General features: G+C 37.1%; 1 protein-coding gene across 2 annotated transcripts in view; it reads right to left on the bottom strand.

Annotated features, from left to right (window-relative positions):
• Positions 1-2,178: 2,178 nt before the first annotated feature.
• The window catches only part of NAMPT (nicotinamide phosphoribosyltransferase), a 31,805-nt gene continuing 21,530 nt past the window's right edge, over positions 2,179-12,453 (bottom strand). The window contains exons 9-12 of one of the 2 annotated variants that reach the window (XM_083859284.1): positions 9,931-9,948; positions 7,066-7,206; positions 6,787-6,921; positions 2,179-5,101 (exon numbers count right to left, since the gene is read on the bottom strand). In XM_083859284.1, the coding sequence (XP_083715410.1) occupies positions 4,988-5,101; positions 6,787-6,921; positions 7,066-7,206; positions 9,931-9,948 (408 nt within the window). In that variant the 3' untranslated portion in view covers positions 2,179-4,987. The remainder of the gene's footprint in view (positions 5,102-6,786; positions 6,922-7,065; positions 7,207-9,930; positions 9,949-12,453) is intronic. The other variant, XM_083859285.1, reaches the window with a different exon arrangement.

Genomic DNA, 12,453 nt, shown 5'->3' with positions numbered 1-12,453 from the left:
CTCTCAGACGCTTCCATGCATCCTTTATCTACCCACCTGAATTTCTTAAGTACTGTAATTATATGAAGATTCTGAAGCCATTTTCAGCAATTTATAATTACCTGGCTATATGCAGTATGTTTACTTGACAGGAGCACTGGATCAACTACCAAGAATGAGATCATCAGATCTAACAAGTAATCAATGAAGCATAAATACATATATTAAAAACTAGAGTATACTTGTGTAAATTTATCTAGTGATTTGTGAAATATCTTGGATTGATTTCTATATAAACTTAACTGCTGGGGGAAAAAAGGAGTTATGCAAGCCAAATTTACTGATTTTTTTTTCTCAATGGCAAACAATAAACTTGCCCTTGAACTGAGAAGAGCTGTGTAAGAGGGAAATAAAAACCTTGCTAGAGGCATGATGGCTCCTCATCTGTCCTTAAAAGACCTCTGCTCCAGCCAGAAGCAGGAGAGGATTGCCATTCTGATGCCAGGAAACCTCACCATAACTTGAAAACTCTAGAAATTCTGTTCAAAAAGTAGTTAGGAGTACTCATTCAAAGATTAGTAAGGAAATTATACAGAACAAAATATGTTACTTGAGAAAAATCCTACTGACTTCACTCTCATATCTTCTGAATTGCTCTGGATTGTATTACATCAGACACCACAGTACCTTCCAAGAAAAAAATGGTGCCACAGTAAAATACTTTTTGGAAATACTCTATTGCTAAGTGTTTTTCATTCCTTTTGATTAATTGAAACCAAATATCTTTCTGTGAAGGGTGTTTTAAAATCATTACCAAGATCAGCTGTGCTGTTAGTAAAACAGGAACCACCCTCCCCCCCTCAAGAACAGAACATCCATGGTTAGCAACGATTTTAGTAAGCATGACTTTACAAAGCATCTTCAATCTCATTATTTCCTTATTTCTGATTACCTGGTTATTTAGAAGGCATGCAGTTCTCCACATAAGGCCCCTATCCATCAGGTTTAAGAGGATGATCTCTCACTCAGATGTTTACAAATCTGATGACAATGTGAACCTATAGGACCCTGATGGGGCTCTCACAGAAACCCAAACATCTCCACGCAGAGATGCAATTATCATTGTATAAATGCACCCTCACAGTCCCTGCCTCAAGCAGCTCAGCACAGTTATAATTTTAATTCTTACAGTAGGATTGGAGGATATAAATAAGGCTTTTGCTGTGAATCCCTCACCTTCTGCAGAGGCCAAGGCCTGGAATTTCCCTGCTGATTTCTTGCAGATGACCTGGAAGCCACCACCTCACACTGAGGGCTGGTGAATGACTTAACTTGCACAAAGGCTGCTCAGAGTGAGAAAATCTGGAGTGCTGCAGCTTGTGGGTTTTAACAGCATGGCAGGGAAGCGGAGGAGCCTGCCTGGCACTTGGGCTGTGCCTGCTCTCTGTAAATCATGCAAGAGAACCTTTAAATCCAAGCATTATTGTGGGCTTCAAGAGCCCCTTTCTACAGTGCAGCAAGAGCTGAAGGGACCAGCAACAAATGGTGATACCACTACAGGTTTTACCCACCCAGACTGACATCAGTGCTGGTAAGATACCTGCTGCAACTTAAAGTTATGCAGGAGTTAAAGTGTAAATCCTAGCTACTAAAATCCTGTTCAAAGGACTCTCTCTGCTGAAGAGCTGACATTATTCTTTACAGTACTGCAGCGAACTGAAGGATGCAACACTGATGGTTAATTTGCCTTTAAACAAGCATTCTAGTGACTTCAAAGTTTAAATAATGAAGCTTTATTTGGGAAAGGATTATGTCAAATATAGAGGATAATTTCTTATATCAATTTCAAAACCAAGTGCTTTACTTTCAAGCACAGACAAAATGCTGAAGCATAGATGTACTCACATTCACACAAAAAAAGAGAGCAAGAAACCCCCCCCCAATCAAACCAAATCCCCAAAACCACACACACACCCCCCCCAAAAAAAAGAAAAAAAATAGTCCAGTTTGCTTTCTCTTCTCTAGAACTGAGCTGAACTGAGTTGTAAATTTATTTAACCCCAAACTGTCTGCAAGGCAGCTCTCCTTAAAGGAATGCAATGACAGCACAGCCCTGCTCTGACATGTGTTTGGCAACAAAGAGCACAGGATGACATCTGATGCCCAACATCAGAAGTTTAAGACACAGTCAGATGGCTATGATTTTCACTGCCAGAACTAAACTTTATTTCCATGTGTATTACATACTGGTATTTGATGCCAAGTACATTAAAATTACTTTAACAGAGGATTTAAGTGAGGAATACTTATTCTTCACTAAACAAGAAGGAATGTAAAAACCTATAAGAAAAGAACTGTTTAAGCTTTGTTTTGATTTTGACAAACCAAACAGTTAAATACTCTTCTGTTCTCTCCTCAGATCTTTCAAAGTACCAAAAAAGTATCTTTCTTTTATAATCATGCAGCTGAAGAAAAAAAATAGTCTTACAAAATCCATTTCTTATGTTAAATATGGTTACAAACCAGAGTATTAAACACAAAATTCCCAATTCCTATTTTTAAATACAAATACTGTATTATATTATGAAATGGGGATAATTAAAATATATCAATGACTACAAATCTAGTAATTTAAAGCAAACAAACATTCTGTTTGCTTTCATGTGGAAGAATTAGGATATTGTATGGTTCAAGCACTGCAGTAATTTCTGTCAACCCCTTGATGCCCAGAATGTCAAACTGCCAAATGCAAAGAGACAAGTGTTCAGGTCTGAATAGCACCAGGTGTTTTTCTTTTTTTTTTTTTCCCCTTTTAAAGTTACTAACATTTAATAAAATGAACGACATTACAACTTTCTAAAAGTGACATACACAAGTAGAGAATTTGCTTTGAGTTTCCAATTAATAAGCTGAAAACTTTTAGACAATACTGAACAATTATAATGTATTTCATGGTACACATGAAAACAGTGCTTCTACAGTATATCCTCAGTTCTCAAGTACAAAAATATCAGTTATGGGTAGTCAATAGTTATCAAAATTTTTATTGGTACAGAATGAAAGCAGCATTTACTTTATTGTTTTTTTTAACCATACATCATAAAATTCCCTAGTACACATGTGGAAGAGTGAAATAGGCTCTGTACTATTTACCTGCTACTGATCCTAAGTCCAGATTCAAAATCTTTCCTGGCCAAAACCAAACAATATAATTAATAGCTAAGGGAAGGCAGTTCCTCAGTGTGAAAGGTCAGCATTTAGAGTTTTACTAAAACACTATTCTTGAAACAATACATCACTTAAATGTATAATTACATACACTACAAGTGAAAAAACAAGTTATTATTAACAAGAACTATTGAGACTGGGCATAAACGTCTTAACTACAAACCCTGGAAATATTATGGATGCTTTGATGTGGCCCTTTTTGGTGAGAGAGTAAGAACAATGAATTATGGCTTTTCAATCTTCCTTTAAAAGCATGTTTTATAAAATTTTGTAGGCTTAAATTATTTTAGGCTTTAACATTTTCCAGTAACATCATCTACTAATTAGAAGCATTAATTACATTAGAATATTAAGCAATTGGCTGATAGTTGATCGCCAGCAGAAAGGGAATTGTTTGCTTTTGCTGTTGTCTTTTGTTTTTAAGCAAGGGAGGTACTTTTCTAGTGAGAGCCATCCTACAGTACTATCAAATATTTCAGAGGTTACTACATAGCTTCTCAAATAAAATCCTCAACAGTTTCATTTTCCAGCAGATACTCGTATCAAACATATGCAGAGAGCAAATACAATCAAGTGCAGATAGTTCAAAAGTATCTCTAAAACACATTGTTTTACAGTTACCCTCTGCAAAATAAAAGCCCCTCCTCACCCCAAATGGATGGGGCGAGAAGGGGAAACAGGTCTGCCATTCATGTAGGAGTTTGGCTAGCATAGTTTTATTAAAGTTGTTAACAAAAATAGTTAAACATTTTTACAATTTAACATCCAGTCTGACAAAAGGCAAATCAATGAAAAAAATACAAAAAAGTAAAAAAGTGCACTACCCAGTCCAGTATTTTGCTTTAAATTCATGTCACTTACAGTATATGAAAAATAAACCCAGAAGTGTAATTACTTTAAAATACACCGCTTCCATATTTCAGTATTTTTACACATATATTCTATAGTGGAAGAGGAGATCTCTTAAAAACCTTACTCTTAAAATACTGAGGTGCATATAACCAAGTGGGATAGACTTGGCAAGTTAAGTTGCAGTAGAGAATCCTTTCAAATTTGGCATTTCACTTACATACCTTACTCTGCCAGCAAGGTCTGTAATACCTAAACCTTCTAGTAAGAACAGTAATTTTGTTTAATGTAGATTTACTAATACAGACAACTACAAGAAATGGTGAGGTCAGCAACTCTATGGGATCTTAAGGAGATACGAGTCCTGATTTAGTTGTCAAATGGAACAATGTCACAACAAACTTTTAAGGCCATGTTTTATTTGCTGATTAATGGACAAAAGGCAATGGATTCCCCCCCATTAAATATTTTCTTGAAAGTCTGTGCTCATAAAAATCATGAAAAGTTGGAAAGACTTAATTATTGAAACTTTAAATATATTTTACACAATCTTGTTTGTACAAAAATACAAGTTAAATATAAACATAAAGCAATCATGATAATTTTATGTAAATCCATTTTGTGATATTCTGTTATATATAAAAAAGTTTCTTAGCTCTGTCTCATTTGTGAAAAGATCAATACCAGATTGAATCACTACTGGCAAAGGGCCCTAAAAAGCACACTTTAGCATTAAATATGTTTCACAATGTAAGTACCATTTCCTGATTTCATCTTCTAAACACTGGCAAAAGATAGGGCAGTATGTCCATAAACCAACAAATAATTTGGCTACAATGTCATAAAACACAAACACACAGATCTGTACAATAAACCAGTAGCTATGCAGTACAAACTAGTTACACACACATACACAGACATGGAATGGAACTTAGTGAGACACTGTTTGTAATTCACTGTTCTTCAGCCTGGCATTTTGTCTTACTTCATCAAATGAATATGACTTCGTTACCTTTCCATTCTTAAATACAGTGTGAAGCAGGTCCTGCAAGAAACATTGCTATTTTAGCAAGAGTGATTTGCAAACACAGGTTACACAAACTCAAAAGCAAGCACACAAATCCAGTCTGATAAGGCTGGAACTTTAGACTGTCAAGATACTAAATCTTTACAGCTTCTTCAGACACCTTTCACTAATGGTTAGACAGAAGAAAGGGCTTGGCTCATCCTGTGCCCAGACAGCAGCTCTGTGCTGACTAGTCCTTGGAGTGTGGTATCTACACCTGGCCAAAGCCAAATACACGTGAAATACACCTTGCTAGAGCAGTTTGTAAGAAAGGTGACATGCAACCAGTCAAATACAATTCAATTATAGAGGTTTAAATGAAGCATTTTTTTCCTCTAGGAAAAAAAATTAAATATCTTTCTTCACTGTGCCTTTTACGCATATATTTTGTAAAACAGCCTATCAGGAAGGGCTTGCATGCAGCACACTGGAAGGGCAGTAAGTACAGCTGGCAACAAAAGTCAGCACAGCAGCAACACTAAGCAGTCCCTGCAGTTGGGGACCTACTGTAAGGATGTGTGGCTCTAGACAAATGGATCCATAGAAAGGCAGGTACATTGCCCTGTCATTTCCAGGGAGCCTCAAAACTGATACCAGACCAATGACCCTCTCTTATTTCCTGTGACCAAAAAAATTTTAATGAATAATTTCACCTGACAAAACTGAAAGGACAACATATTGCTGAATTTCAGAGCCAAAGTCTTGTAGTTTGTGTTGGAGAGATTTCTCACCATTAGGTCCTTCCCTCTCTACATACTTATGAATGTTCATCATTGACATATGTATATGAATATGTGCATAGAAAAACATTTCAAATTTATATAACATCTTTGTGTCCAGATCAGAACACCTTCAGTGTGTGTAACTCAGGTTTTTTTCAACTTGAAATTTCCCTGAGATCTAAGTTTTATGGTATGTAAAACAGTGTGCCTAGCAGTACCCTTTGCTTAGTAGTACAAGTACAGCTTCTGTATACCACAAAACTTTCAAGTTCCAAAAGCAGAAGTGCAATTTGACAACTTATTTTCAGTCCTCTTAACTTGGGATGATTCATTGTTGGATTCATTGTTGGATGTTAAAACACAAGATATATCAAATTGAAAGCCTGAGATTGGCATAAAGTTTGTGCTTATTTCATGGAAATAGCATTCCATTTTGCAATTGCAAAGAATTCATAGGAAAACTGAACTCCTGGTTTAAATTTACATCTTTAAAAACTGTGGAACTACTCTGGGTACAGAGCATTAACTCCTGAAGGAACTATTTAAAAAAAAAAAAAATCTCAGTGGCAAAGTAGAAACACATTTTAGTTACAGCTGTCCCTGCAGGACAGGGTCAAATTTGAGCTAAGGTCACTACTCAAATTGTGCAATGTAGGCCAAACAAAACTAACTGGCCATTATGTATTCTGCAACACTGAGACTTTAGTTTTGAGGAAAAGCAGTAATATTCTCATAATTCGGAAGACAAACAAAAGAGGAAGGTCTGTAATTGTAAAGCCTGAACATTCTCCTGTCATTCTAGCATTCTGCTGTTATTGAATTTGGTACTCAAGTAATTTTTGAGGCAATAAGATGGGAGTTGAACAAAATAAGCTACAACCTGCTTTTTTTCAGTTTATTTTTGCACAAAGAAATGATGCAATAGATTTTGAAAATTCATACCTGTCCATACTCTTCAAGATCTCCCTTGCCTTCCTCAAGTGTCACATACTCTCCAGCAGGTGTCCTATGCAATGACAGCCGTCCTTTCTTTGACCTTTTGTTGGGATCAGCTACAGGATCTTTGAAGACATTCACCTAAAATGAAGAGGATTTTTTTAGGAGAAAAGGGCTTTGTGGGACCTAATGCAGATGGTGGTAACGTAACAGGAAATGTCAATCAGGTGTTCAAGTGGGGAGGCCTCTACTGAAAGCAGAGTGGTAGAAGTTGTACAGACATACCCCAAGGCCGTTGGTCACCACGTAACTACATTTGAAAGAACAGTTTAAGAGGTCTCTGGTCAGTTTCTGCAACAAAGCTCCACCAGATCCAAAGGCAATATTCTCGATACTCCATTTATTCTTCTTCATTCCCTCCACAATCTAATAAGAAAAACAAAATTATGATGGACCATGCTTTTAGGCCATGCCATTTTCCCATAAAAATATTATACTACTTAAACAAGATGCTTTTACAGACAATTAAGCCAACTAACATTCAGTTTCCAGGAGATGTACATAATAATTTGGTCAATCCTTGGCACACTGTTTGCATTTTTGTTTACAGTTTCAGCATGGAACTGGAAAGCTTTTGCTGTAAAACACCATTATCATGCCAGCACATATACTTCCTAAACTAAGGTGGCACAGTAATGCAATGCCCAGAGAAACAGAGCTCTAAACAAAATAAAAACTTCATGGGAGTATTTTAGAGCCTTCCAATTTCTCAGAATTATGGAAAGACCTGGAAGCAGAGCCTGTATCCTGAAACAATGCAGCTCTCCTGCTCAACTCCAGAAAGTTATTACCCTCTCTGACCAATGATTCGATCAATTTTCTTGAAAATCATATTGTCTAGAGTAAGATCAGCAAGTTCAAAGATGGGAAATGAAAATACATAAAACTGCTCAAAGAGTTTGCTTTGCCACCTTTTCCTGCAGGTACAGATCAATGTGAACTGCACTACTAGCAATAGTCAAGGTAAAAGTTACTGAATCATTTTCCTCCACCCTCATTCTACCCAAACAAATGTGACATCCTCTAGTCTGGAGTAATGGGTGCTCATTTAGTCATGCTCATAAAGGGTCAAGATTTGTTTCCTTGACCTGTTACTCTTTTGACTGCCTGAAATGATGGTTATAGCCCCAGAAGAGGAGTTCAAACTCTCTTCTCCTAATATTTTACTATCAAAAGCAAGTGAGAAAACCAGAGTGGGTGAGATAGCAAAATACCATTCATCCAGAAAACAGGAAGGCGAGAAGCAGAATGGAAGAACATAATCTATGGGGAACAGTACAGAGTTTCAAAAATTAGCACAGTCAGAAATCTGGTAATATTTTGGGCAATCTTAGTGTCTTGCATCAAGACATAATGCCAGGGTAACACTGAACTGTTTCAAGAGCTATTGATGTCAAGCTGCTTTTTAAAGGAGCTAAGGCTCATAAGAGAGGGAAAAAAATGAAAAATACAGTTCCGATTTCAGACCGTGACAAACTGGAGTGTAAACAAAAGAGCCCACTAGTATTTTGTTTATGCACTTAGTCACAGGCAGGCTGTCTTCACAGATACTCTCAGTCTGAATGCCTGACAGAGGACAGTCAACAGGACATGTGGACAGCAGAGCCATAACCTTCTGAGGGCATGCTTGGAACACCTTCCCACTACATTTCTGTCAGAGATTTCCCCAGAAGAAATCTTAACAGTGAGTTTCCATCATTCCAATGATACCAACTTACTCAGCCTCTTTCAGCAGGCCAAGCAAAATGAATCTCAGGCTCTACCATCATGACTTCCTCTTAAGAGAATCCTTTGAAAGCTTTTTATCCTAAACAAATGCCCTCTTAAATACATGACAATCCTGTGGATTTTAGCAGTAGACATCATACTCTCTCAGTGACCAAGAGTAAGAGGAATATTTATTTTTGGGTGATTAAACTCGCCTGGGAAGCAGTTAAAGAGGTACTCAGGGAAGATTAATTATTGAAATTAATTAAATTCTACTTTAAGTACCTAAAAAATAACTAAAGCTGACAAAGGAACGGTAAGAAATGGTATTTTGCATATCTTCTACTTGAGAACAATGTCCAGTGGTGGCATAAGACATGAGATTTAACTGGGCCTGGATAGGGACTCTACTTATCTATGCTGTCTTTTAAAGAGGCAAATATAGGTAAACTCCACCTGGCTTCTGGTTCTGTCCAGACCTGAGCACGTCTGAAGCTTTGTGAACTGCTGGCCAAGCCTGAGCCAATGTGTTCTGCTCACCTCACTGTGCAGTTGCAAAGGCCAGGTCTGACACTGAACTCACTTGAACACACCTGCAAGGTACAACTACCTGGTATAAACAACACCCTACACCAAGGCATGTGATGTTGAGGCTTCATGTTCATTGATACCTGCAGGTTAACAAGTGTTAGTGCAAGTACTGCACAGCTGGGCCGTGGCTGCTTAACCTTCTTGCCTGGGTGAGAAGAAAAGTGAACCCCTTACAGCTCGTGTTCCTGCTCTCATTTACAGACAGTTTGTTCATCTCATGCTACAGGCACAACTCCTCTCTTACCTTGGGTGAAGAACTGGCTTCTAGCTTTCTGCTCTCTCAATGGATTTCCTTACATAGATGTCCTTACTTAGTGATCCTTGTCTGGTGAGGAGGGGAAGGGAAATCCAGACTAAGCTGAAAGACAGCTCTGACTGCACCAGTGACCCACAGCAAAGGCCCAGATCCTATTTCTTCCTTAGATATGGAGGAGAGATGGCAAACAGCAGTGGTAATAGGGAAGAAGAAAAAGGGGAGATCTGAAACAACTGAAGCCTCTCCCCCAAAGGAAAACAATACAGAAGAATTTTTTTGTTTCACACTTTCGAATCTATACAGGGAGAACAATTCCGGTGTCAAGGTTTTGACCAGCTTCCTCTGACCATTATGAGCATGATTAATACATAACTGTGACTCCAGATTAGAGGATTTATTTTGTATAAAAATTTAAAGACATCTGGAAATTGAATGTTCAAAGAAAATCCTTTGAAAGTGTAGTATATTGTGGAGTTAGCGGATTGGAATGATTTTTAAAAGTGAAAATGCAAAGAAAGTCAAAAAAGTTTCCTTACCTGTTCTACCAGCATCCCCTATTAAAACAAAGAATTTTAAAATCCAGTTTATACTCTGAGTTGTTTTCTATATTGTTGTTTCAGCTACTTTGGATAGCTAAATGAGACTATTGATTATTTCCCATTCTAGATTTTCCTACTGTCCCCATTACCCTTCATCTGACCTGTAACAATAACTCATGCCTAGAATTGAAAGGTAATATGGAATACTTGGGAAAAAATATCTTGCACAGGCTACAAGAGAGGAAAAAGAGATGGTCACAGTGATATATTTGTATTTGTTCATGTAAATTCCTTTTGAAAAAGAATGAATTATACTTCAGTGTTGGTTTGATTTTGGTGGATTGTTTTATTTTGGGTTTTGGTTGTTGTTTTAGGGGTTTTTTTAATGTTATGCTACTATCCAATCTTCTAAAAGTCAGCATGGTAAAACCTGGGGTTTGCTGACATAAAAGGATAAAGAGATTAATGATATTTAAATAAAACTAAAATTAGGTTTCAAAATCATGGTCATTTTGCTCCAACATAATTAGCTGCTGTCAAATGAGAAATGCTATTTTCCTTCCTGCCCATTTCTCCCAGCTCAAAACAAGTTTGTTTTCTTCTGCATAGTGCTGGCAAGTTTTTAGAGTTTTTGTGCCCTTTTTAGAGGACAATTAAATTCATTAAATCACAAAACTGATCCCTTTTTGCTGAGTTAGTTTACTGCTACATGTGTGGTCTAAATTATTTTAACGACTAGTGGTTCAGTGACCAAAGCTGACATCAGGCACAACAAGATCAGAGTCAGAAGAAACAAGAAGGTGCCACAGGACAGCAATGATCTGTCTGCTCTGTATGTCTTGGGGAACTGGATCTTCTGCTCTCTTCTATTACATGTTACAGGTAGACAGCTCATAATCAATGACAATTTCATAAGGAAATTAATATAAACAGGCAGATCACCTGAACAAAGAATTGCTCATCTACCTCTCATTTTTTCCCATTAGCTGCTGCAATTGTTTTACTGCTCTATTTAGAACTTAGAGAGCAGAGCACTTTTCACTCTAATGTAAAGATTTTTAAATACTTTCTTTAATATTTTAATTAAAATTGATGCTATAAGACATCCTTGAATTTTGTCCAGTATAACTTAGAAGAAGCAACCAAAGTTCCTTACAAGAAAGAATACTCCAGTTTCTATCCTCTCACAACTCATGAAAATCTCAACCATAACATACTTGCCTAACACAGACATCAGCCCTGTTAGATTGTTGTTCAGAACAGAACAAGCAGAAATGTTTTTCTTCTGTGTGGGTTTTATTTTCTTTAACAGTGTCTACCCCTGCAATCTAATATAAGATTTTCTTTCCAGCTATTAACCTGTCATGCTTGTGTTCTGTGAAGCACATTAGGATAGTTGTACACTCTCAAAAAGCCACATGGGACAAAAAAATAAAATAGAATTTACTTTAAAGGCCATTGGAGGGGGAAAAAAACCTGCAGAGCATGACTGCACTATAGTTAGTCTATCAGATTACAATCTAAGTATTAACTGCTCTCTGGGGATCTGAGTGACAAATCTGTGTTCTGTCATTGAGGTTCACATTATGTGCCCATGCTAGACATGCAGATAGCTTCAGACCAACTAAAACCCAAAACTGCTTTGCTCATAATTTTGAGAAGCAGCAATAATCAGCTTTGTAGAGAAGAACCTAAGGATGTGCCAGCCTAGAAAGCTAAGGCAAGTGGCATCAAATTCAAAGTAAAATTAATCTTAACTTTACTCAACTTATTTCTGGTTTTCAACTCTAATACAGCTGAAGATGAAAGACTCAGGACAAACCAGACAAAGTCAGTCCTCTTCCTCTTACATGCCCATCATCATCTGCAGTTACTGCAGTCTATACTTTATAACCATGTTGTATTACCTAGTATCTACCTCTCATCAGTAGTGGTGAATTTATGACTTATTTCAAGCATGCAGAATCTATTAAAAATCAATTTACGTCTTGGTAAAATTGAAATTTTGACTCAGACTATAGCCTAATCTTTTGCACGTATTTTCTGGTTTTTCAACTAATCCTTATTTCCACTAGTTGCTCAATCAAGAACTTGCTTTCCTTACTCTAGGTTTTAAAAAGTCTCTTTCAAAACTACACCTTCAATATGTGAGAACAAGCAGACTTTGGATGGCACATAACTAATGAGCCAAAGCAGTTAATTACTACTATTGTTGCAGCACAGTGATCATGCAGTGTGCCTTAGACATCAATAAAAGGACCAAACCAGAAACCAGATTTTGATCTCAATTAGACTTGACAAGCATGATGAAAGCAAACAAAAGGAGAGACAGTGGAAAGAGAAGGGTTACAACAGGGGGATTAGAAAATGCCTTTTAGGGTTTTTTATGCATCTTAATAATTTCCTGTGGAGTTTTAATGAATTTGTTTTATGCATTATGATATCACTGCCAGTGTCTGGGATGAAGGGCAGGGGTGGGGTCAGCAGGCTCTGCTGCAACATCTGACTAGCTGTAACGGA

Source organism: Zosterops lateralis, assembly GCF_965231275.1.
Source record: "Zosterops lateralis genome assembly, chromosome: 4".
Taxonomy (NCBI): domain Eukaryota; kingdom Metazoa; phylum Chordata; class Aves; order Passeriformes; family Zosteropidae; genus Zosterops; species Zosterops lateralis.
This window is presented reverse-complemented; position numbering and strand designations above follow the sequence as displayed.